The sequence below is a fragment of the Lonchura striata genome, chromosome 2 (assembly GCF_046129695.1).
Source record: "Lonchura striata isolate bLonStr1 chromosome 2, bLonStr1.mat, whole genome shotgun sequence".
Classification (NCBI taxonomy): Eukaryota; Metazoa; Chordata; class Aves; order Passeriformes; family Estrildidae; genus Lonchura; species Lonchura striata.
Window position 1 is genome coordinate 35,176,853 of NC_134604.1, and position 27,664 is coordinate 35,204,516.

At 38.9% G+C, this 27,664-nt stretch overlaps 1 protein-coding gene across 12 annotated transcripts in view; it reads left to right on the top strand.

Moving 5' to 3' along the window:
* DLG2 (discs large MAGUK scaffold protein 2) overlaps window positions 1–27,664 on the top strand; it is a 989,662-nt gene that overhangs the window by 107,916 nt on the left and 854,082 nt on the right. For all 12 annotated transcript variants that reach the window (XM_031505123.2, XM_031505124.2, XM_031505125.2 and 9 more), the window contains exon 4: window positions 13,421–13,563. In XM_031505123.2, coding sequence (XP_031360983.1) covers window positions 13,421–13,563 — 143 coding nt within the window. The remainder of the gene's footprint in view (window positions 1–13,420; window positions 13,564–27,664) is intronic.

Consider the following 27,664-nt stretch of genomic DNA (forward strand, 5'->3'; position numbering starts at 1 on the left):
AACGCATCAAGTGAAATACCAAGGACAATAGAGTAAGTTAGTGGCAGGATCATTGCCAATGCTCTGTTTCCATGATTCCTGTCTACTTTGGGCTTTTTAGAGACAAAAAGCTTCACAATGCAAGATTGTTTTAACAACAGAAAGAATTAGCAGCAGTCTTCTGTAGGCATGCCTGCCCTGACTTTCTGTGTAGTTCTCAGTCTCCAGCTGTAACTTCACTTCATCCATTCAGAAGTTGACTGCAAAAATTGTTTTGAAATGAAACTTTCAAAGTTAATTTTTATTCAACCATATTTGCTGAGAAGTTGATATTTTTCAAAAGGCTGATTTGCAATGCATGGTGTTTAAACGATAATCCTATATTACTGCAGAACTTCGGAAAGAGAAGACCTACCACACTGAAGTTGGTCCTAGATTGTTAACTACTAACAGAGAAAACAAACAATAAAACTATGAAAAAATAATACAAATCTGACCACCAGACATTTGCCCCAAAACAAGTTTTGACTGTAAGTAAAGATATTGCATCAAAATCCCTTGAATCCACTCTGGTTTTCAGTATTGCCTTCTTACATGAAGGATGCTCAGATTGGGATGTACTTCCAGGTTAGGGCGCATACTTTTAGGAGTTAACACGTGCTCGGTCTCAGCTCCCACTGTCAGGAACAGATGTTGCGCCAACACAGGTGGCAGAGTGGCTGGTCTGAGGCTGTAACTGAGGTGCTCCCAGAGACAGCTGGTTCACCCTCTACCCTCCCTGTAAGTCAAGAGTGTCCTGTCACCTTAGATGCCTGCCCAGCCTTATCTCCAGTAAGGCCCATCTTTCTGGAAGCCCTGTGCCATGCCTGCCAACTCTCTGGCGTTAGCACACAGCAGTGCAATCTCTGCTGCTCCAGATAGCAGCAGCTGTGATATCCACCCTGACCTTTGCAGCAGATGTGACAAACTTACCTCCAGAATGCAACTCATAGCTAGGCTGGATAAGAGCCCCTAAAGTCTCTGTCATATGTTTAACTTTCCATTTGCTCTAGTATCAGGAGGTTGACGGTATTGACCTTGTCTGTCCCCCCACCCAAAGCCAGCTTGATTTAGCATTTTTGTGTCTAAGGGGGTTGGTCTGAGCTCCTGCTCTGCATTGAATTAAGGTGGGGTCTTCCTCTGTCAGCAGATCACCATTATATGGAGCTGTACTAATTTTCTCTTTGTGTCATGTGATAGAACACTGGAGCATATGATATGCCAATTCCTCGGCTGTGGGTCACTTTCTTCATTAGCATTTATGCCTTGCCCTTTGATTAGCATGCCCCTTTCTACTCCCCTGGGATTTGCTGTCAGACATTTTTAAAGATGCTGCAGTAAAACTTTATAAATTATTTATCTTGAAAAAAAAATTAATAAGCACAGTATTCTACTCATAACTAATTTTCTTTTGGTAAAGATTAAAACTTGGTATAAAGAATGGTGAACTTGGAAACATAATATTTTGTAAAACATGTCTGCCTTAAGGGGGCTGAGACCCTCTCTTTGGGACACATCACAGTATTATTGCTCTAGAATAATTACTGCAAAAAGATTTGCAGTAATTTTCCTTGTTCACAGCAGAACAGTTGGATGCATGATCTTTAAAGGTCCCTTACAACCTAAACCATTCCATGATTATGTGATTTATGAATAAATACGTAAGTCTGTAATGAATGACAATCTAAATTACTGAAGTGAAAAAGATCTTGTGCTGAGTCCATAAACCAATCAATTACATGAGAATGGACATAATGAGTATGGTAGCAAGGACTTGTGTAAGAGATACAAGATTTTTTTCTTCTTCCAATGGAGACTAGCAAATGTCTGTGAATTTACATGAAGCCTCCTATGTGTTACTAAAACCATGGGAACATAAAGTGAAGCAAATTCAAGCATGAACAAGGAAGTCCTTCGATGTTCACGGAAACCTGCAATACAAGGTTAGACCAATTAATGCCGGGACTGTAAATGTTAAGTGTAGGCAACTAAAGTCACAGTCATTCCAGTGAAAGGGCTCATTTAAAGTATAATTTATTATAAGAGAGTAGCAATATTAAGGGTTACACCAGACATTGTGGCAAATATGTTCAAGGGTCATAAGCCAGAGTTTATGAAGGTATAACCTGTAATAATTTAAACTTGTATCGAAACATTCATTATAAGTGTTTAAGAAACATTAATTAATTAAGCTGTGTAACACCATGCTGTGAGCCTATGGGTAAGTCAAAGCATTTGTATCTCAATTTTACAGAAGGTTAAGCTGAAGTGCAGAGAGATATATTTGCCTCAGGTCACATATCAAGTCAGTGGAAAAACTGCAAATAGAATCTGCAATCTGAAGTTCTCATTTCCCTGTTTTTGCCACTTACATCACACTTTCTACTAGTAAAATGAAAGGGAAGAAAGAGACAACTGAAGTGGTGAGACTTGGAATATAGTTAACCCAGTTTTTTTTACGAGCTCTTGCCTTTTTTTTCCCTACAGCTTAGGCATGTATGAAAGGGGTAGGTTGGTTTTAAATGATTTTGAACTTTGGCTTCTGGGTAGGAAACCAGGTGTGCTGGGTGGGGAGGAGATGGAGGTTGCAGCCCGTAGTTGCATATTTGACTTTACAAAGCACCTCATCAAAAATGAGGAATGAGTTGTCACTTAGTGACTCTCAGGTTACCTGGGATTGTGGGTTTTGGTATCAGAGTAAAGGTAGTTATTGAGTATAGAAGGTGATGCCTTGCTAAAAGGCACAGCCTTGGGCTGAGCAGATGTGTATCCTTCCACTAAAAGGAGACTGTGGGGTGTTTGCAGAGAAGAGATGCAGAGGGAGAGATGTTCCCAGGTGGGACCTTGATGAAGAAAGATTAAAGAAGATAAAGAATTGCTCTGGCAGGTCAAAGAATGGTGAACAAATGTTGTGGTTTAGTGTTTTGTTTTAGCTTGATATTTAAAGTGATGTTCAATAGGGGTTGTGTATGAAGGTGCTTCTTTATAAGGTGAAAAAAAAAGAAGAAAAAGGACAGGAAGCAATTATTATTAATTCTTTATAGATTACCATGGAATTTTCCTGAAAATGCTCTTACATTGTCTTGGGGAAATATGTCTGCTTGAAATTACGGTCTGGTTATTGGCAAATTGGGTGCCTCAGGGAGATATCTGAGGGAATGGACCCTGGCTGGGTTGCTGAGTATCTGCAGCTAAACCAAAGCCTGCAGGTCCCAAGCACCAGGTCTTTCATTTATGCTGTCTACTCTCAACCTATTTATGTGCAACAGCAGTGGAAAAGCCTATATAAAAGTAATCTGATCTAGTATTATAGAATGATATACCTTTTTTTCTGGTTCTGGTCTGGAATACAGCATTTCCCTCAATACTGGGAAATTGGCTTGCAGCTGGGTCCTTCCCAAGATTCAAAAAGAAAGGTGAGGAAATCTGATGCTTTTTCTCTCTGATTCTTTCCTCAGAGATGAAAATACACCTGCCCTTTTGATTGAGCATTTTACAGTCAAATTTTGTCAATTTTTCCTAATTATCCCTATTTAAAGGAAGACTATCTTGAACATTTTAGTAACAAACAAAAAGACACAAGTAAATTATATAACTATACAGTTTTCCAGTATTGAACTCAGTTGTTTAACCACATATCAGAACTATTCAGAAGAAAGGCTGTACATGACTGCTGTGACAAAACGTGGGGCTGTGGGATCCTCTGACAGGAGCAGAAATGCACAGTAATAACCATTAACTGCTGCTCAGAAAATAGGGAAAACCTCTCCAGTAGTGGCTTTGAATCCAGCTCTCCAAACAATGAATAAAGCCTCATTCTGAAGGTATAATATTATTGTTGTCAAGCAGTGGAACAGGCTACCCAGGGAAGAGTTTGAATCACCATCCCTGGAGGTATTTACAAGATGTGTTGATGTGGCACTCGGGGACATGGTTTAGTGGTGGACTTGGCAGTGCTGGGTTAGTAGTTGGATTTGATGACCTTAAACGTCTTTTCCAGCCTTAATGTTTCAATGTTTCCATGATTTTAGACTACATGCAGAGGAATACACAGTGTTGAAAAGAATTGGAAGTTTCTCTTTAAGCTAGTAGGAAAATAACTTTATACAAACCATAATTTTTCAAAGAAAATTGTCATTTTCTGAGAGCTCTGTTCTGAAGGACAGGAAGCCTTGCTTTGACCTCTTAGTATTTCCTTAGCTGTCACCTTTGAACAGTTGCTAAAATTATCTACACTTTCTGTTGGTAGAGTTTTCCATCAGAAAATATCCTGGAACAGGTTCAACTATCTGCCTGGTTGTGTGGAAGTACAAAGCAGCCAGTGTTTGCCCGTGATCCTGTTCTGATTCTTGCAGATTGTGTGTAGATCCACAAGCTCTGGATCACCTGGTAAAAAGGAAACCTTGCCACAGGATTTGGGGCTTGCTGCTCTGCTCTCCTGCAGCTTAAGCTTCAGGAACAGAGTGAAAAGGTGTGAGTGCAATATTTGCTAGATCTACAGTGGCCACTTTTAACTGTTTTTCTGTTCATTATCAAACCTGTCTCATGGGTTTTTGTCTTGTTCCATTGAAAACACTGTTATTAACCATACTTCTAAACCATAACATATTGTCAGTGGTGAGTGCTTAAATCCATAGAATCATAGAATTGTTTGGGTTGGAAGGGACCTTTAGAGGCCATCTAGACCAATCCCCCTACAATGATCTGCGACATCTTTCATCAGATGAGCTTGCCCAGAGCCCCATCCAACCCTACCTTGAATACTTCCATGATTGCCTACCATGTCTCTGGGCAACCTGTGCCAGTCTCTCACCACCCTCATTGTAAAAAACTTCTTTCTTATATATAGTCTAAATTGGTCCTTCTTCAGACTAAAATCATTCTTCCTGGTGCCATCACAACAGACCCTATCAAGCTGTTTATCTTCACTTTTCTTATAAGCCCCTCTCTCCTCATCCATTGTTACTTGTTTGTCAGTCCTGCTTATTGTGGTGTTATACATTTTCTTTGACTCTCAGTCCAGACTGAAGTTCTTATTTATTAATAAATGGCTAGAATGTGTAGGCAGAACTGTAGTAATATGCTCAATATCATCACTGAAAAGGCTTAAATACTGAGTTTACTCTGAGTAATTGCTTTCTAGTTTTCACTTAACATGAACATCACTCACATAGGAAGGGTTGAAGCAATTATTTTGTCTTCTTTGTGTCTAGCTATCTGTGTTGAATATTTTTTTCTCCCTGGATATTGGACAGCTGCCTTTGAGATGCATATTCCTAGCTGAGATATTTTTGGAGAGCTCTGGTTGTATTTTGGATATACTGTAATAAACAATATTGCTAATGTACTGCAAAGCTGGAAGTATTCAAAGTATGTTTCTATTTCATATATTCAAATAACTATTGGACATCAATTATTAACTATTTAGTTATTTCCTACAGCCTGTAGAGTATTTCAGAGAATTTTTTTAAATAAAAAATGTAATTTTGCTTAGTAATGGTTCCTGCCACCAAGAGTTTACAACTTAGATGTACAAAGGACAGGATCATTGGATAATTCCATTTGGAAGAGACTTCAAAATTATCTAGGCCAGATAAAAGGGATTTGCTGAAGCTCAGGAATCAAGACCGCTTAATAACAGAGCCATATTTCTTACTGCCTACTTTGGTACATGTTCTACCGGAGTATAATACTGCTTTTAATAGATGTAGGAGCATTCATCAACTATAGGGAATTGGCAGAAGACTGCTTCCCTGGCTTACACTGCATTGTGTCACTGCCTACATGGAATAATGCTGTTGGGTTGGCATCTATGTTTCTTGTGCACCAAAGGCTTGTGTCTGAAAACCTTGCAAGCAGGGCTGATAAATTTCATTTTGACTTGGAATGTCTTTGTGTTACCTTTGCCAACTGAAAAAAAATAATCCTTGAGTTTTATCTTTGTTGTTGAATCTGAGTCCACCTTTATTAGTGCAGGCCCAAGGCAAATACATTGTAGCCTGGGGGTGAGATGCAGCTGAAATGGGCAAGGTGTTTTTGACTGCTGCACTGAGGGATGCTAATGGGGGCAGGTTGGAGCTCCCCAGGACTGTGAAGCTGTGAGCCAGCTTGATAACTGGAGCTCTGCCATTTCTCACGTGGGTCAGTGCCACAGACCTGCTTTAGTTGAAAACTCCACGTTTTTCAAGATACGTTTTAACTTCTCTTTCTTGTTATCTTCCCTCTCTCAAAATGGCAGTTTTACTCAATATGGAAACATTTTGCTTGAAAAAAACCCACACAACATAATTGCATTGAGTGAAGCATGTTATTTAACCTCTCTTTGGACTGCTTCCATCAGCAGGGCCACTAAAGCTCTTTACTGGCAGGCTGGTACAATCTATGATCAGTTCCCTGCTACTTGTGCTGCCTGAATGAGTTTTCCGTCTTGAACAACATCCTGCACAATTCGCCTTACTCCTACCTAATAATTCAGACCAGATGGCTGAAGCTGACCCAGCATAATCTACTCCCCAGGATATAAATGATGCCATTTAGACGTACACTGTAATGTTCCCTTAGTTAAAAAAAAGATTTACAGCAGGAGCCTGCAACAACTGACTTTATTTTGATCTGCACTGTTCTGCCAGACAGTAGTCATTTGTGCTGGGTTACACAACATTAAAAGGTACATATCAGATGCTATCCTACACATTGACAAAAAGACTGTCCCAAATTTCCCAGAAAGGGAACAGCTTGTGTTTGCGTGTTGCCTCAGACCCCCATTCCACCTTGTCCCTGGATGCCCTGGAAAACAGATGGGACTTGTACTGCAGAGCAAGTCAGGGCACTGGCACAGTATAGGAAAAATGAATTCTATGGCTCTAGACCTCTAGAAAGCAGACAAAAAAAAAACCCAAGCAAGCCCTTTCTTTTTAATCTACAGAATATTTGTTCCAGTTCCCAGTTTGGTTCTATGGAAATATGATACATAGAGAGCTCATTCCTTGGGTAATGGAATTCTACATTGTTAATGCTATTACAATTAATTGCAAAATTGTGCAGCTGTCTGCAGAAACAACAGACAACTTCTGCAGATACTAGAATTTTGATGCCATTACTAAATTCTCTCAAGACATAAAGTGAAAGGGGGTGGTAGCAAGATGTATGTAGGGAAATCTTACTGCATTGCTGAGCACAGATGAAGGTAACAGCTTTTGGAATAGCTGTCAGCACAGTGGAGATCGAAACATGCTGTAGGGGTAGGTGTCTGCAAATTCAGTGGATTTTGGATAAGGTTTGATGCACAAAATAGTTTGCACTGCTCTTTTACAAGTGGCCACATGTACTGTGAAGTCATTGGGGAAGCAGCATTTGCTGACACATGCGGTACAACTTCAGGCTAAGCGATGTACAAGATTATCCTTTTAAGCTTAATTGTTTTTGTTGTATAAAATATAGATGGTATCAGAAAGCCTGGCATTGTCTTGTTTGTTATTGGAATACAGACTTCGCTCCTCTTCTCCTTCCTTTTTTAAATGCAAAAGAGGTGCAAGAGGTTTTTATCTCCACTTCTGCTCTAGTTTCCTTTATGCTCCCTGAGTTTGGTATCTTGCAAATCTATCCAAGGACAGGTTGGATGGGGCATTACAGAACTTGGTTTAGAGAAAGGTGTCCCTGCCCATGGCAGGAGCATTGGAACTAGGTGATCTTTAAGATCCCTCCCAACTTATATAATTCTGTGATTCCACCCTCACTGCATAGCTGCATTGCAAACCTGCACAAGTTCAAGCTGAGCCATTTTGCACTTGTTATGATCTTGTTATGTTTATAAGGTGCAAATGAGACCATATGCTGAAATCAATAGTACAGATTTAATTTGACATTAAATGTGAGGTAGAGAGAGAGAAATAGGAAAGAAAGAGGGGGAAGAGAAAGAAAGTAAGAGAGATTAAGTAGAAAGATATTACCACCCAGTGGTTTCCATGGCATCCTACTAGTCCTTCTTCACCCTGGTGCTGGGGGTCCCCAAGTCATTCTTCTGTAGTATCACCTTTATACTGCCCTAAAGTTCTGGGTATCCACAGGGTGTAGGTACCATTGTAGTAACTTGGGATAGCATGTGTGTGAACAGTTTTTCTATTTTCAGTTTGCCACGGTGGGATTTCTTTGTCCGGATGCTAACCAGACCTTCAACTCTGTTAGGCCTGGAACGAGCTCCTTCCTACTGTGCCATCTGTGCTTATCTCGTATTTTGTTGAGGTGGTTTATTTCATAGCAAGTTCCTTCTCTGACCTTGACAGTGTTTTGAGGCAGGCTACTGCATTCTGTAAGTCCTTACAGCACTTTATTACCTTGGAAAATGGATCTTTTGATGTTTTCATTCCCTAACCCTTTGCATCAGTTTGGTACATGGAAAGTGCAGCTCCAGGTCAGCTGATATTAAAGAGAGAGACTGGGATAATCCCAGTTGCTTGATGCACTGGAATGTGTGTGCCTTGATGGCTACATTTCTGAATGTTCATGAAAGTACTGGGATGCATTTTGGGACCTGCCAGTGCTTCTCTGTGTGGGTGGAAATCATACAGATGCCAAAGCTTATCTCATGTACTTCATCCAGCCTTGGGGCTACCAGCTGAATTTACTGATTCACACAACTGAAGACACCAAGGGCACCAAGATGCATAAGCGGGAACAAATGCTGATCACCTTCCCCTTCTGACCTTAAATCACGCTAGTGAGTATCTTGAATAAAGGAGAAAGCTTCTAAGAGTGAGAGATTCTTGCCTTGTTCCCAGCACACTGAGGAATTGTTCTCAATTTTCTTGTGCAGCTGCATCTGCCCTTCCCAGCAAAGAGGGCTTTTAAAAATGGAATTGTGTTGTCTCAAATCCACCGGTGATTCTGAAGCCACTGTAAGTGGGTTATTGATTACAAAGGGCTGAACACATCTGGTGAGCTCATGTGTGAGCCTCTGCCTTTTGACCCTGCTGGTTTGCTTCTCTTTGAGGCCATGGGCAATTTTCTCAGCCAGCACTATATGGTTCTTAATGTTTGTTTTGCTTTGAAATGAAAGGAAATATGAAAGTACATGTTGTTATTATTCTCTTCCTTTAATCTTTGCTCAGAAGTTAGTCCTCTCAGACCTTTAATCATCTGTCTTTTTCTGAATTCCCCTCAATTTAATTCTATCTTTCTGGTGCTCAACTGCTTACAGATGAATGAGGACTTGTATTGCTTTATCTTATTTTTTTCCTCATTAGAATGCTGGTGAAAGCCCATGGTCACAAAAGACGGACAGTAGTTTAGGCCTTTTTTGCCTTTTTATATTATTTAACCCCTTTGCTCTCAGAGCTCTATAATAGATATCACAAATGGATATTGTAATTCATATAAATTGGAAGAGAAATTGCACTGGGCTAATGGTTGCAGGCTGCAGCCTAACCACTACAAAGTCAGGGAAAAAAACCACTCAAACCACTAAAAAGTGAGAAAATGGCAGAGTTTAGGCAGCCTGTTCAACTCTGTCTGATCATATATTTTTTACTTTTTATGTAGCTGCTGTCTGAAAGGTCATTCTTTTATGTGAGTTAAACATTGTGTCTGCTACAGTTCTTTTTCTAAACTATTTTTGTTTAAATTTTCTTTTTAAAAAAGTGAGGTTAGAATGAGCACAAATCTGAGCGTGGGTTTGTTTTATTTTTTATTTTTTTTAATAATACCAAAAAAACCCAAGGCCTCAAACTGAGAAGTGTCTCCAGCTTCAGGAACAGATAGTGCTTTCTGACATTTCTATAAAGGTGAGACCCTGCTCACTCCTGCACTGTAAGGAAGGAGAAGTGGGGACTCTTAGAGCTTTCCTGCAGAGACCAAATGCAGCCAGCTATGATATGCTTGTCCATGGACAATTGCAAAATGCTACTGATATGTACTGTACCATGTTGGTGTACAGAAAATTTGTTTTCCTTCTTCCCCAGTGATGGAGTTATGAAAAATAAGTCACAGTATCATTAGAATTGCTTTATACTAGAATATATATATACACATAAAAATATATTGTCTGCAATTTATCTTTATATAGCAAAACTGACAAAATATTTTGGCTAGGCTAAAGGGAGAGCAAGCAGACTTTATTAAAAAAGTAAGCAATCTATTAAGAAGTAAATGAACAGATTCTGTTAGACAGAAAATCCAGTGAGATTCACTGGCACTTTAAACAAATGTGAATTAATTGCTTAATAAATGTTTGGAGCAGTAAAGATAGTCAAAATGAAGATGTGTTTTGCGCTCACAAATTTCATCAATTATTGCCATTTCTACATGAAATATGAACTTGTTTTCATGGGATAGAATATTGTGCCAGGAAATACTAGGTACAGATTCAGTTTGTGTAAGAAATGCCCCATCCCCAGAATTGTTCAAGGGCAGGTTGAATGGGGCTTGATGCAACCTGATATAATCTTCGCTGTCCATTGAGGGAAAGTAGAATGTAGAAAATAGCAGGCTCCAGCACGGTGTGGATGGATGGAGGCAGAGATCTCTGAAGTTTGCTCTTGGGGAAAGAGTTTTATTGGGGGTGCAGGAGGGTCCTGCCTCGTGCTCCCAGGCGCAGCACGTGGCCGGGCCTGAGAGGGTGGGGAAGGGGAGAGACAAAAGGAGGGTCTAGGAGAGGGGGAGCTCCAGGAGGGGAGGAAGTTCCAGGAGAGCGCGTGGCCCCTCAAAGCCTCCTTATAAAGGGGCTTCAAGGTGGGTTGGAATAAGGCATGGGCCAATGGGGTTACAGACACTTGATATTTTAAGGGAGGGATAGAGGTGTGGGGTGAACCATACATATTTTGGGGGGTGGGATGGAACAATCCATTTCACCCCAGGACCCATCCAAAGGCAGGGGTGTCATCCGGCCAGCTGGGAGAACTGTTCTCATCCTGATGTATTATTTATGAACAATCATATTTATCTATCACCCGCAACAGTAGAACTAGATGGTTTTAAAGGTCCATTGCAACCCAAGACATTATATGATTTCTGATTTCTATGGTAAGATTTTAGACTTATTGTTGAATTATTTTTGTGTAAGCCCCCACTAGGAGACAGACTGTATTTTGCTCATTTTACATAACAATTACTATGCCCCCATGACTCCTCTTTATGACTGTGGTTCCAATCTTGATTCTACAGCTGCTCACTCCAATTCTATCCTCAGTAGTATTCAATACTTTTCCCCATCTAGTATGATTGCGCCTCTCGTATAGCAGAGATTACTTGATAGAGCAGGTTTTACTCAGAGCAAATTACAAAGCCCATTTTTTGCAAACCTTGTCTGACTGCAAGTTTCTGGCTAGCCTTGTTCCACAGAAATGGCAATTTCAGCTTATGGAATTACAAAGCAGCCAACTAAGTGAATCCTCTGTGCTTTCTTCTGTGACCACATAAGTACTCAAGTGCTTTTCTCTGTGCACCAGTGATCATTATTCCAGCAAAAGCAACCCGTGGCTTTCTCAGAATAGATAAGGACCTTTACAAAGAGACTGAGGTTTTAATATTTATTTTGCACATGTGCATACACATGCAAATGTGGCTCACACATCATTTTTAATGAAAACACTCGGGCAAGATAGGCTTTAAAGTTAGAGCAAAAGCACCGTTCTACTGTTCCTTGACTGAATACTGTCAACCCAATTAATACCCTGATAACATCAGTGATGCCAGCTGAATGCCACTGCCAGAGGGCAATTTCTAGCTTATTTCTGTAAAGTATTTATCTAGAGATAATTAGATATTAACCTGATATATTTTACTTGCTGTTGCAATACAAATTGACCTGGCATTGAACCATATATTACAACTGTTCCAATTGTACTAGGAGCATTCAAACCAACTGTAAAAAATTCCCTGTAATAAGAATTGAGAAACTTACTTTCTCATGGCAACTGTCCTGTAGCTTTTTGTTTTAAAAACAGGTTTTAATTTTAATGTGAAATTGAATGTTCATAGTAATATGAAAGATAAATTCTTATAAATATAAATTCTTACAAATATAAGTTAGTATGGCAAGGTGGGGATCAGCCTCTTTTCCCAGGTAAGGAGCAACAGAACAAAGAGAAATGACCTCAAGTTGTGCCAGGGCAGTTTCAGGTTGGATATGAGGAAAAAATTTTTCACTGGAAGGGTTCAAGCATTGGAACAGGGTGCCCAGGAAAGTGGTGCAGTAACCATCCCTGAAGGTGTTAAAAAAATGAGTAGATGTAGCACTACATGATATGGTTTAGTGGGCATGGTGGCATTTAGTTGAAGACTGGACATTTTTATCTTTGAGGTCTTTTCAAACCTTAATGATTCTGTGATTCTCTTTTTCTTGATGTACATGACAAATAGAATACATAAGAAGTTATAAAGTTGTAAAAGGAGTTAGAAGAAAAGTTCAACTTTAGCTGTTCCTAAAGAGAGGCAAGAGAGACTTCTGATATCTGGCCAGAGACTGTGAGGACAAGCACAAACCCTATAGAAAGGTTTACCTCTGAGGTCCCAAGGAGTATCCAGGTAGATCCAATCTATCTTTTTCTTTCTTATCCAGGAGAAAGTCCATGGTTATTAAATCAAATAACGTACAGTTTATTTTTTCTTTGATAAGCCAATTATCTCACTAGACAATGTGACACCTTTTGTGTGTGACCATCTGACTGAAAACTTCTTGCCCAAGGAAGGGAACACTTTTTTCCCCCCATCTCCTTAAGTCATTATGTGCACAGGTTTCAATGAAATTGTTTTCACTGCTGGATCTTGCATATCTGATCATGCCCCATGGAAAGAAATGTGATAGGAACATCTGAACAAGATATTTTAAGACCTAGCTTATTGCTTATTCTTGATTGAAACCAAACATTACCCAGCCACTTCTGAATGGCAACAGAATTCTGAAGTGATGAGTCCACAAAGTCTTCCTTCAAGCTGTGCACCCCACTTGAAAAAATTACCAAATGCACCTGCCGATAGGGCTGAGAGTGATTCAGGTGCCTTGGATGGGTGTCAACAAGTTTCTCTTAAGGTATTTTACATTTGCAAGTTTCTAGGTTACTGGTTAAAGCAATCTGTGACTTCTCCCTGTAAAAGGGTTTGTTCTGTTGATATTCTTCAGGTGTGCCTGTAACATATTTTTTTAATCTCTTCTTATAATATTATTCCTTTATGTTTTTATAATTTTTTCTAAAGGCCTCTTAAAAATGAGAATATGACTCAAGAATCTCATAGAAATTTTAGAAAAAAATGTCTAAATGTTTTTCTAAACTCTTGTACTTTCTACTAAAAATGTAGTACATATTTATCATTATGATGATAATGTGTAAATATGTATCAAAGGAAAACACCAGGGAGCCAAAGCCAATATGACAAATAATGTCTTTTACTTGTTCCTCTTTACAAACAGATATTCAAGAGTTCTATGAAGTGACACTGCTAAATTCCCAGAAAAGCTATGAGCAAAAAATAGAAGAAGCAAATCAAGTTGCAGAGAAATGGGAGAAGACGACATCTGCTACAGACCATGAAAATCTGCAGAAAAAAAAGGAGGTAATTTAACAGATTAAGAATTAAAATATATGTATTGAGTGAGAAAAGCCATGCAATGGTGTATAAGATTGAAAGGATGGGTTAATTAAAGCATTAGGTTAGGGTGTGGGATATATATATATACATATAGTGTTATCCCTCTGATCTTGATTATGTCGCAAACTTCTTTATCCTTTCTATTGCAATCTGTCAAAGGGAAAGTAGAAAACGTTTGTTTTCTCATCCTTGATGTACTTTATCTGATACTTGGTGTCTGTGATTACCCCCCAAAAGAGAATATATGTTTTCTACTTGCTGATAACCACTGAGGTTATTAATAGTCCAGTGATTACAGTCTGCGTAAAAAATTTAATAGGACTTTTCACATTTCTGTGACTGACATTGGGCCGAACATTTCCACATTCCATGTTCACAGAGATCAACCAAAATAGTCTCTGCATGAGCAACAGATACATAGAAGGTTGCACACCTTTGCTCTTCTCCTGTAGCCAATGCAAGCATTCAAATCCTTTTTCACTCCCAACTCTAATCTGCTTTTGCCAGCCTCCAGATTATTATTAACTATATTAGCAATCTAAACTACTTGCCTCCACCCACATTTGTGCTTCAAAGATGAAAATAAACCCCACAGAAGAAAGCAATGCATTGCTCTGTTCTTAAACAGTGAAACAGAAATAGGGTGGGCATGGAGCGCAAACTGCAAATCTCCAGACCAGAATCAGAGAAGTGTATAAATATTTTCATTGTTGTCATGGTAAGTAAGGCATTTCAAGTTTTAAAAGTTGTTAGCAAGAAATTTCCCACAGGCATAACTATTTTTAAGAGCTTTCCTCCTTTTTAACAATGTAAAACTCAGATAGAAATTGTAGTTCTACATGACATTTTAGATGTGATTCTTCAAAAAGATAAATCAGAATTGAAGGTGGCTAGAACAAAACTCTCAGAAGAAATGAAGAAATTTATTGTAAAAATTAATTAGCAAAAGAAACTTGCAGAATTAATGAGAACAAGCGTTCTGGTTTTGAGTGAAATCAGAACAAATGAGTCTTAACACTAATATCGGATATATCCCATAAATGATTTAACATTTGACTCTCAGTTTGAAGGCACAGACAGCTAATATCTGTCTTTTTTTTTTTTTTAAGCACAAATCTTTATGCTTTAAAATGGTGAAAGTGTGTTCCTGTTATCTTTTGGTGCATCTGACAAAGACAGCGGACAGACTCTCTTTTTATTCCAGTCTCATCGAAGTATTTGACCCTCAACCTCTTCTTCCTTAAGAAGAAGAGAGGTGTGCTGCTGGTCCTATACAGGGGAATTTGAACTCTAAATTCTATGCTGAAGATAATAGATACAGGGCCAACTCCAAACTTTTCTCATTATATGAAAAAATGTTCTGATTGAAAGGAAAACAATAGAAAACCATAGCATATCCTGGAATAGCCTTTCTAAGGCAGGGTACTGGCAGTCAGAGTCCAGGGTGCCATATTCAAATTTGCTGTCTTTCCATAAATTTCATCAGGGTAATGGAAGAACAATTTTATATATATATATATATATATATTTATTTATTTTTATATATGTATGTGTATATATATAACCAAAATATACGTTTATACATATATAAAAATATATATGTATATACACACGCATATATATAATCATATATATTTTATGGGTCAATTGCAGGCAGAAGAGACTGGAAGTGTAGGTTTTTGGTTTTTTCCTTATGACAGCCCAACATACTATCAGCAGTTCTGAGTCAGAACTGATTCTTGCAAGCTGGATGTACAAGCTGTTGTACAAATCCAAGATAGCCTTTTGCTTTCTATGAAAAATTACCATATGAAAATGTAATCAAATAATCCAATATATCACATCAACTTTTATTCATGGTCCATCCCTCATGGGAAATGATTGTTTTGTACTTCCTTTTCCATCCTCAGTTACGTGTCCCAAAGTTGGAAAGAAAAAGTTTCCCTTCTTTCATAGAATCGTAGACTTATGGAATGGCTTTTGTTGGAAGGGACCTTAAAGATCATCTAATCCTGTGGGCAGGGATGCCTTCCACTGGAGCAGGTTGCTCAGAGCTCCATCCAACTTGAACGCTTCTAGGGATGGGGCAACCACAACTTCTCTGGGCAACATGTGCCAGTGCCTCTGCCCCCTCACACTAAAGAATTTCTTCCATATATCTAATCTAAACCTCCCATTTTTCAGTTTAAAGCAATTCCATTGTCTTATCACTACATGTCCTTGTCAAAAGTCTCTCTGCAGCTTTCTGGTAGGCTCCTTTCAGATACTGGAAGGCTGCAGTTACATCACTCCCAAGCCTTCTGTTCTCCACACTGAACAATCTCGATTCTTTTAGCTTTCCTCATAGGAGATGTGTTTCATCTCTCTGAGGTTCTTTGTGACCTCCTCTGGATCTGCTCTAGCAGGTCAATGTCCTTGCTGTGCTGAGGACCCCAGAGCTGGATGCAGCACTCTAAGCCCAAGGATTATCAGAAAGTCCAGACGTCATCCTCCTTTCATGTCTTCCACTGAAAACCTTCCTTGGCTGTCTGTATGCAATTTTTTCAATATAAATTGGTTCTTTTTCTGTCTTAATTATTGATAAAAAGAAAGAAGCTTTAGTGTCCAGCACAGGTGCTCTGTGAGCCCTCCTTTGTATTTATGTACTTGCTTTTCTGAAAATATAGATTTTTAGATAAAAGGTGTTTGGTCGTTTGCAATACTGTACAAATTTGCCATCTTGCACCTGTGATTACCATAGTGGTTTTTAGCAAACTGGTGCTAGATCTCACATCATACTGGAGCTGGATCTTCATCTCTTTAAATAGATGTGAAAGGATCATGACCATCCTATAATCTCCTATCATTCTCAGAGAGTGCCTGAGAAGAGAGATGTCTCCCAGACTCAGCTCAGAGACTGTAATTTTGAATGGCCTTTGTAAAAGCAAGTGAAAAGTCAGTGGAATGTATTTTAGTGGGTTTTTTTGGTTTTTTTTTTTTGTTTTTTTTTCCACTTGCATGCTTCTAGCTATATTCTGTGCTATTTAGGTTTTAATCCTGAAGGATATCCTAGTACACATGAAATGGATAAATGTTTAGGTATGGCCTATGTATTTAAACACCACATCCTTGCTTTTCACTTCATCATTAACAGCTTTGTTGGCCGTCAGAGTAAACAGTGACTTCAAAGTTTGCAGATGAAAAATGCAGTATTTCTTGTCATCACAATTATTATTGCATTTTGCCTTCTATAGAGACTAAATATATGTGTCAATGTATCTGGCAGAGCTGTAAATATCATAGACCAAAATAATTCAAGTGGGTGGGTGTTAATGAAAAGGAAGAAAGAAGGACCCATATGAATGTGGTTTTGGTGTGAATTTATCCATGTTGCTTTCCCTCCTGTAAATAAAGCTTAAGTTGGTGGATAGTTTCAGAATCAATAAAACAGTTTTTAGGCCATGTTCAGATTCACTAGAAATGTTTATTTGGTTCTTTTTGCAAAGGCTTTTTTTTGTTTTATATATTCAGATAGAAAGCAGGGAATGTAACATATTGGGCACTAAATGAAAGTCCAGCACATTCATTATGATGTAGGAACTCTAGAACATAACTCTTGAGAGGACCTAAATTACCCCTGTTGTCCATTCTCTTGCTCTGGGGCAGATCAACCGCATTTGAGATATTCCTGACATGTTTACCTACTCTGTTCTATAAAACCTCCCACAGTAGAGAGTCAACTATTTCGGTAGGTAACTTATTTCCTCACTGATGGAAGGTCTTTCCTGATGACAGACAAACTGGAGTTTCTCTAAGGAGAATTAGAGCCCATTATATTTCGTTCAAATAGCAGAAGACATGGATAAAGTTTTATTCAGTCCTGTTCCAGAAAGCACTTAAACACATCACAGAATCATGCAGCACCGCAGAATGGTTTGGGTTAGAAGGGACCTTAAAAATCATCTAGTGCCAGCTCCCCCTGCCATAGGCAGGGATATGTTCCAGTAGACCAGGTTTCTAAAGCCACCTCCAAATTCACATTGAATACTCTAAGGGATGCGGCAACCACAGCTTTCCTGGGTTCCAGTATCTCACCATCCTCATAGTGAAGAACTTCCTCATAATATTCAATCTAAACCTAATATCTCTCAATGTAAAGTCATGACCCCTTGTCCTATCACTACATGTTTTTGTAAATAGACCCTCTCCATATTTATTGTAGCCCCCTTTAAGTACTGAAAGTCCTCAATGAGGTCTCTCTGGAACTTTCTCTTCTCCAGGCTATACAACTCAACTCTCTCAACCTCCTTTTCATAGGAGAGGTACTCCAGCCCTCTGATTGTTTTCTTGGCCTCTTCTGGACCTGCTCCTACAGATCCACATCCTTCTCATGACAGGGATCCCAGAGCTCAGTGCCCTACATGCCCCTATAACAACAAATGCTAGGTTGTAATGAAAAATCTTGTCTTTTGGGATAGCAAATATTTAGTTGTCTTAGACTCTTCTCAAAGGAGCTATACTTAGAGGTGTGAAATATTTTAGTTTCTAAAACAAAAATCCTTGAGGCACTATGAAAAGCAATTAGTGTTGATATCTCAGGCACTATATCTCCAACTATATTAAAAAAAAATCTGGAGACTACTTTGCAAGATTTATGTTTTAATGAAAATACTAACTCAGGATTTGGGAGCAGCAGGTTTTAGTTTCTTACTGGTCTGTGTACTTCCTGAAGGACTGTATGTGAAGTCTGAGAAGAGAACTTAAGAATTAAATAATGGAAGGGAACTGGGAATTACAGTGTCTGAGGTATCTCACTGTATGGAGATGTGAGTTACAACCATCTATGGGGCACTGCCTGGGCAGAAACAGTTGTTCAGGACTGATGTCCACAAAACACAGCATAGACCTGTAAACTAGTAAGTAATGAATTCCAAATATGGGGCAAGGTGTCATGCCCTTAAAATATGCCTCATCAAGATGTTGGTACCTTATCCTGATTAAGGTCCAGAATCATGATCTCTATTCTGTAAATAAGACCATAGCTAGAGCTCTCTCATAACACAGGTGTAAAGGTGCTGTTGGTACATTTTTCCTTATGAAGAAGCTATTTGGTAAGGATTTTTCTGAGGATGTGGAAATCCATGTACAGCTCCTTTCTTGACCAGAGAGGAGCTGATAGTACTTCTCTTCTCACCCATAAGAGTGTACTAAGAATTGTGCTGGCAGATATTATTTATCTTTTTCTTGTTGGGATGTTACCTGTTTGTGTGGAATAATTAAATATTTATTGGGACAGAGTACTGACACATGGCTTTGTAACTTAGAGTTTATAGCTATTACTGTTCTGACAAGTATTAAGGTCTAGGCTGTTTCGTCTTTTGCATACCTAAGGGTGGAATGCTCCCTCCCCAGCAAGTGCACAAACACCAGTGTTGAAAAGTCATAAATGCAAAGCCCTTCTCCCTGTTTTCTCTTCACTCTTTTCCACCTCCCCATTGTCACCATACTTCTATTTAAATCTGGAAGGGGGAGGATTTAACAGAAAAAATTAAGAACTCCAAATGCCCACTATGTCCCAGGGAGCAGTATGTTCATTCCTCTTAAACTGCATTTAGGAAATGTGGGATGTTGCATTCAGTAGGAGGGTTGGTGACACAAAGGGGAGGAAGTGTAGCTGGAGTTCACCTAAATGAGCAGGTTGTGAAGGTATGACAGAGACATGGAGTTTGTGGATACTGACAGTGCTTAGACGTTGAGCTAATTGGTATGGTCCAGATAAGCTCATTTTGGGAACAAACAAATGCCAGGCACCTACCTAGGAAACATGGCTGTGTAGATGTGACACTACAAACATAATGTGCCTCCAGAATTTCTGAGGATCTTGAATGCTTTTAAGCTGAATCATTGCAAGTTGCAGTAATAAAGCATCTACATTGGCTTAAACTTAGCAATAGTTATCTGTCCATGTAGCCTGGTGCCTGGCTTCCTGTGGGGGCCAGGAGAAGATGCTCAGAAAAGAGTTTGAAAAGACTAAGCCTTATATTGGGTGCTCTAGCTGTTTTGCAAGTCTAATCTGAATTTGTTTGAACTAGAAGTACAGAAAGTGTTCAGTGCTTGGAAATTCAGCCTTACCTTATTTTATAAACATTCAGCGTGGTATTCACCGCAGCTGACTGGGGATGTGCCCAATCTGCTGCTGGAAATCATGAAGACAGGATTTGTTTATAATTTCACCTCTGCCAAAGAGCCTCATTACTTCTTTGGACCAAGGTTTATAAGACTAGCATTCACAGCTTGAAAGCATTTTCTTGAAATTATGGCTCTTAAATTGTCCCTGTTGGAAAAAGAAGACATTTCTTTTCACCCCTAGAAATTGTGAGATAGGGATTGAGCTGAATGTGGTTTAAATTCAGGTCTTTCAATGCTTCAAGAAGTGCCTTCTCCCTTCCCAGTTCCAAGTGAATCTGGGGAAAGGTATCCTCCATCTCTGCTGTCTCTGCAGCAGTATTAGTGGGTTCCTGCAGCCTGAGAGTGAGTATGCAGGTCTGAGTCCAGCTCCTCAGCTTATGGTCACTTGCCTGGAAAAAAGCTTTCTTCCTGGGCAGGACTCTCTGCATTGCAGTAAGCAGTCAGTAGCTAAAGGATGCCTTTTGCTCAAGCATTGTCTAGATAGGTACAATTGAAACCCTGAGATATTTAGAAAATATAATAATGAAGAACAAAAATATTACCTAGATGGAGGAATTAATCTGATAAAACAAAAATGGAGTTGCTCTTTAGTATGACAATAGAAACACTGCTTGAAACTGCAGGCTTGCACTTAGCTCCATGCACTCATTAAAAGACATAAATTTACCCTTGTTTTAACCACTGTAGTCTTTAATTTGATCTTCAGTGTTGCTTATTTCTGGTCAGCAGTGTTTTGCCCTTTATCTAGATAGAAAGAGGTGAAGGAAAAGAACACTCTGCTGTTGCACTTACATATAAATCTGGCAACTGAAGGTCTGCCAGTTCCTGTATCATTGCATGAAAAGACTATTTACTTATAGGGCATGTGATGCAGGTACTTCTGCCATATTGAATGATAATCATTTGTAGTTGCTGTGCAAGTTTGATCATCACACCCTGATCTCATGTGCACAATCATCATTCAGCACAATGTGGGATCATTGCTTTAACATGGTCCCCAAAGATTCCAGTTCATCATTTAATTCCTGTTGTTTCATGCATTTCTTATGTTGAGAGGCTTGATTTGCAAATATATTTAATTGTGTCATGCAAAATGAATCTTCTTATATCTGTTTGCTTCAGGAGTGCCTACTATCCCTGTACCCAGCTATTATAAACACTGTAATTACTTCTCTGTCCTCTAAGTGCTGGCTTGTTAAAAGTTCCAGTAGTAAAACCCTTACTTAAAAATCTTCTGCCTGAAGCAATTAGCAAACCGTTAATCTGTTTCACACTAACAGCTTGTCTAAAAAACATGAAACTTCATCCCCTTCTACGTGTGCCTATGAAAATTCAGTCTGTTCTCTGGAATTTTGTTTGTTTTCTTTGTTTGCAACTGGGTACAGCTTAATTTGTATGGCTTGATTTACTCCCAGGAGCCACATTTGATTCTGTTTAAGTGATTATACTTAATATGCAAGAGTCATTAGGTATGATCAACCATAATGTTTTATTAGAAGGGTTCAAAACATTGAGTTTTATGCATCTGTTTCTTCACTAGATTCAGCACTATAGTATAAATTTATCTGATCAAATGCAATTTGTGTCTGTGGGTTGATTTTGTGCTGGAGTAAATTCCCAAGTAATTCTATTTGGCACTAGGTTCTCCTTCAAGACAGCAGCAGTCTTTTTAAGGGGTACAGTATGAGTGACATCTTGGTATGTGTTTTGCTAGTCATGTTCCTTTTGCACCCAAGGATGTGTAACAACCCTAACTAGATAATTATTGAACAACAATGCTAAAGATTAGCTCTGTGTTTATTATTTTTTAATATACAGTAACTTTGTATTTTTTAAATGCACTGTTAATCTTTTCTTTACTTGAAGAGATTATTTTATACACTTTGCTTTTTTTCTTAACTGGGTTTGCTAATGCTTAGCAGTGGGTAACTGCAAAGTCACTGCGTTATTAAAACCCTTATTTATTACTAGCTGCAGCTAAATGCCTTGCCCATACTTGGTATCCATGCTGAGTGTCTATTTATAAATTTGTTATTTGTTCTGTAGCTTGTCAATAACTTGAGTGCCAGAGCGTCTGTTAAATGTCATTTTAGAGGTGTTTCTGAATGTGTTTTAATATGGTCAGGCCAATGTTTCCATTTTAAACAAAGTTGTATCTATCCAAAACTGTGTCATCCTATGGGCAGAAATGCTATTGTGATGCTGAGAGTAGGGCAACATACATATCATGACACTGTGTAAACAGACAATTTCTGTCCCATGGACAAGGCTTGGAACTAGACATCATTCTGCTTTTGCCATCTCCTTGCGTTTGCATAGTTAGACATGCTCATGATGAAAAGTCTTTTCCTTTGTTTCCTCTCACTTTTTCAAAGTGCAGGGGAAAGGGACCTGGGGTTCCTGATTAATGGCAAACTCTACATGTGTCAGCAGTGCCCTGGCAGCCAGGAGAGCCAAGCATGTTCTGGGATGCATCAGGCACAGCATGGCCAGCCGGGCAAGGGAGGGGGGATTGTCCTACTCTGTTCTGCACAGGGGCAGCCTCACTTTGAGTGCACTTTTGGGCACCACAAGATAAGAAAGATATCAAACTATTGGAGAGTGTCCAAAGGAGGTCCTGAGGGGAAGCCGTATGAGGAGTGGCTGAAGGCACTTGGTCTGTTCAGCCTGGAAAAGAGGAAACTGAGGGGAGACCACATTGTAGTCTGCAACTTCCTCAAAGGAGCGGCACTGACCTCTTGTCTCTGGTAACCAGCAATAACACCCAAGGGAATGGCCTGAAGCTGTGTGTGGGAAGGTTTAAGTTGGTTATTAGGAAAAGGTTCTTTACCTCGAGGGTGGATGGGCACTGGAACAGGGTCCCCAGGGAAGTGGTCACTTCAAAGGCTCTAAGCATGACAGAGTTGAAGAAGTGTTTGGACAACACCTTAAGGAGCATGGTGTGACTCTTAGGGCTGTCTTGTGCAGGGCCTGGAGTTGGATTCAATGACTGCTGTGGGTCCCTTCCAACTGAAGATATTTTATGATTCTATGATTTTAGTTTAATATCACAATCATGTTGGTGTGCCCTGCATGAGGGTTTAGAGGACTTGCTGGTTTCATATGTCCTTTTTGACAGGGAGATTTGATTGTTTAGTTCAATAATTGTTTTCTACTGACATTAGTGGGATGGATCTGGGATCTTGATATTAAATTAAACCAGATCAGCATCGGTGAAAGAGTCACATCCTCCACAACAAGTTTATTTGGGTTTATTTTTTTTTCACATTTATATAATATGCCTATCAAACAACCTCCAGGCAGTTTTTTGATCTGTGATTTGTTATTACATCTGCAAAGGATTGGGAGCAGGCCAGAACAGCTGCGAGGGACCAGAAACAATAATTTTCCCCAATGAAAATGTGCCTGAGTATAAACCAGCATACAGAATGAGCCAAACTTTTAATTAAGCTGTGAGTCTCTATTATGATAAGCATTGAGGTCAGACTATTGTGTAAATTCCACTTGTGTGTATCAAGGTCAAAAATGATAGATCTAGTTTGAAAATATCACTTAACAACTCTTGCAATTTTAACATATTTTTTCTAAAATAATTTTCCTAAACCATGATATATTTCAACAAGGGAATACCAGATTAGTCTGAAAAAATTATGAACATAAAAATATCAGGATTTCCCAAGAGGCTTCTTCCACAATCTAGTAGTTCCTCTGAACAGTTTGTGATATAATTTGTTGTTTCTTAATAAGACTCTGGGAAGTTATATTTTAGCTACCTGCAAAAACAAGTACATCAGCTCCTAAAGTAGACTTCTTTTTCTTATAAAGCTGTAAGAGTTCTGTAAAATTGATATTCAGGGACAAATGTACTCTAGTTAAGATTCATTCTAAAAATATTTCAGAACAATTTGTCTCACACATTTATTAACTCTGATTCTTCACCAATCTGAGCAACTAAGCAAGAGAATTCACTGCCCTCCATGTACAAAGGACACAGGTCTCCATAGAGAGGCTTAAGAGTCCATTATATATTTCTGCAGTCTACCAATACTTCTTTATTAAAATGCTTCTTAAATAGCTCCCAAGAATAAAGAATTATATCACCCCAAGACTTCTGGATCACATAAAAGTCATCCTAGGAGTGATTTCTTGGATAGATGAATGTATCTTTTCTCAGTAAGATAAATATATATATGAAAGAGAAAATATCCAGCCCCTTTTGTTTAGGTTTTTTTTTTTATAATCTGGAACAGATGCTTTCAGGTTTTAGCAAGTCATAAATACAATCCCCAGAGTAACAACCTGGTAAATTAAAGGTAAGCTATCAACTTGAAAATATAATTTATCTCCACAGTTGTTTGGGTTTTTTTATAGTACGGTTACAAATACTAGACAAGTATTGAAACATGGGATGTTATGTGTTTTCATCTTGTACATTTTACACATTTGCTTGTCCTTGATCCTCACTCATACCACTTTAATCTGTCACAGGTTATTGTGAAAGCTGCCCCTGGTTTAGAGATGAGACAATTTACTGGTTGTTTGCCTTTATAATTTTTAGCTGGATTGTGAATTAAGCACTTGTCTAGCCCTTTGTGTACTATGAAGGAGTGGATTTCACCCTTTCACTCTCCTCCTTCTTGAAAAAACCCTTTAGGAATGTTTCTTTTTTCTACGTAATCTTGATCCATTTACCTATCCAAATGGACAATCTTTTCATAGAGATCTCTTTCTGAGCGAATTTCTTTAACCATATTTGCCTTGCTGTTGGAAACCTCTGTTAACTTCCATCCTTGCACCACCAACTACCACTTTGTCTTATTCCTAAGGTCGGTCATCTCTCTGCATGTCTACTCCTGTGCCTCACTAACTCTTGACTTCCACATCTGCTTCTTCAGTTCTTCATGACATATTCAGTGAGGAATTTTGGTGGTATTGTCACCCCCAGTGCACAGAAGCTTTTCAGGGAGAGCTGTGTGACTATCTCATTTCATCTTCAAAACTGTGTTTTGTCCTGAAAGAAGAGCTGGTTGCAGTCATAGCAAACATCCCTGCTACAATATTCTCCTCCTCTTAATCAATATTGTCCCACTGTTCTTGCTTCTCCAGTTTCTCTTGTCTTGAAGTGAAAGGGACCCTCATGTATTAACGCAAAAGAGATCTTGTGCTGGGTATTGGTTTATGTCTCTGTGTGGTGCCTATTTGCCCCCCAACCCAAAAAACTAGTTTGACAGATGAGTTCTGAAATGAAATTTTTATTATAGTTCAAATATCTCATGTCTAAAAAATGTCACCTTAGCTGGATCTCACACTTTCATCAACATGCACAGACTTGCACAATACCAGTGGGGAAAAATGATTGAAGCTGCAAATAGATCTCTGTGACTTTGAGTGGATTCAGCATTCTGGCTGCATGTCAGCTGATACGTCTGGTTTCTTGTGCATTTCTGACACAAGGGCAGCCTTGTTGCTCAACAGTTATAGCCCAAATAGTAGTGTTCAGTTCATTGCTCTAGTTGTATAACATTTCTTCTCTGGAAGGACAAACCAAAGTGATGACATTTTCCCAGGTCCTCCAGCTCTTTCCAGAAGTGTAGAAGTGTAGAGCCTACCTGGTTTTCAGAAATGCTGTGCCCTCTCACTGTGTGTGTATGTTGTGTGTGTGTATATATATATATATATATGCTTTAGTTCAGCACATCCAAGTAGTCATGGTGTCTCTTTCTGAGAAGAGGTAAGTCAAACAGCTCTTGTGCAAGCTGGAAAAAAAATGGAATTAGCAGTAACAGACATAGTGGATTTTAAATCCATTTTCTAAGAAGGCAACTTTTGAAACTCTGGTGTAAACAAAGCAATGGTAACTTTTAAATTATTGTTGTTTTAATGAACCACTAAAACAAGTTTAATCTGCATGAATTTGTTAATTACCATAAGAAGGAGTGAAAGGATCCCTTGAGAGATTTCAGGTCAGTCATTACACCAAGCTGGTGTTGTCTCTCACACATTTCTTGATGTTGTGGCGGTTTGTAGAAAAGCAGAGGTAACAAAGTTGACAACTCTGTGTCGTCCTAAGCAGTAGAAAGATTCATGACAGATATATGCCTTTACTTATGTAATCAGTATTATTTTTTTGAGATATCTTGTACTTTTTTGGACAGAAAATACTCCCGGCACAGGTATCTTTGCTAGGTCAGCAGCAAGCCTGTAATTAGATGTTTGAGTATTCAGGATGCTGAATACATTATGGCCTAAAACAGTACATCTTCTGCAGTCATAGGTGTATTTATTAATGCTGCTTCTTAAATCAATATCAATTTATTTATTGGATTCCTTGTTTTTTTTCCCCTTCTAGGGAATGTGCCTGATATACACAGATATCTTTGCATTCATGGTGAACAGTTCTGTTACTTTTGAGGTTTAGAATCATTGTATATTACTCTTGGGTTGCAGTTTGTGATCATCTTACCCTTGGACAAGGACCAAACCCCTCCTTGTATTGGTGCTCTGTTCTATGGATAGTCATCACACACAGAGGGGAATACTGATCTGGCATCCTTGTTCAATGCTGAACAGAAAGGAGTGCTCAAGTTGTAATGATCTTGGAAAACCAGTCTTTGTGCCCGGCTTCACAGGGCTTTGTTTCAGCTCAGCCAAAAGAAAATGAGGGCTTGGATTGCCTTTGTGAAGTGGCATCAGGATGCTGGTCACAGATATTCAAAAGAATATTCTTAGTTAGCTATAGTTAAGAAAACAGATGTGGGGATGTTTCCAAATAATGAACATTGCTGATTATAGCAAGCTATTTTTCTTAATAGTAGAAACTACATTTTTGCCCACAGCGTTTAAAAGTGCAATATTAGAATCTACTATATTTTTTAGGGCCACCTCTAATGACCCTTGTTTGACTAAATACTGCACAGAAACGTGTTAAGAAGGTGATCTTGCTTAGCTTCAACTTTGTTATAAGCTAGTGAAAAGTGGTATTAACCACATGGTGGTAATAATGCAATAGATAGTCAAGATGGGGGTTGCTGTTGTGGATTAACCTGTCAGGTAGCTAAACATCACATGAGCCCCTTCCTCACTCACCCCTTCTCAGTGGGGTGGAGGAAAGAATCGGGGGGAAAAAAAAGTAAAACTTGAGATTTTAGACAAGACTTTTTGACAGAGCAGAAATGGAAAGGAAAATTGTAATAACAACAATAAGAAAGATTTTGAATATATAAAACAGGTTAAACCTTCCAACTACTGACCAGTGAGCAGCTAGTGCCTGAGCAGTGACCTGTGGCCAACTTTCTCCCTGGCTTGCATACTAAGCATGATGCCATATGGTATGGAATATCCTTTGGAACATTTGCGCTCTGCTGTCCTGGCTGTCTCCTCCCAGGTTCCTGTACTCCTTCAGCCTTCTCACTGGTGGGCTGGTGTGAGAAAAGTCCTTAACTTAGTGTAAACACTGCTTAGCAACAACTAAAACATCAGTGTCTTGTCAACTTTATTCTCATCCTAAATCCACAACACAGCCCTGTACCAGCTTCTATGAAGAAAATTAACTCTATGCCAGCTGAAACCAGGACAGCAAAATATACAGAATAGTACACAGAGCTGTATTATGTTTGCTTTAACAAGCATCCAAGTTGTTATAAGGTTTCTGAATAAAACCAGAATTGTAATTTGAGCCCCTGCTAATGAGGTTGTACAGTAATGGCCATAAAGGTGATTTGCTTTGTGTTTCAAGCAAATATTCATCAACAGTGAAAGTATTTTCAAATTTTTCTTCTGACATTCTTCCAAGTTTGTGTGTACATCTCTACCCAAACCAGCCTCCTTGACGTCAGATACATCTCAGCAAAAGGAGAAAGTCTTGCCTAAGCTGCGTGGACACATTGCAAATACAGAG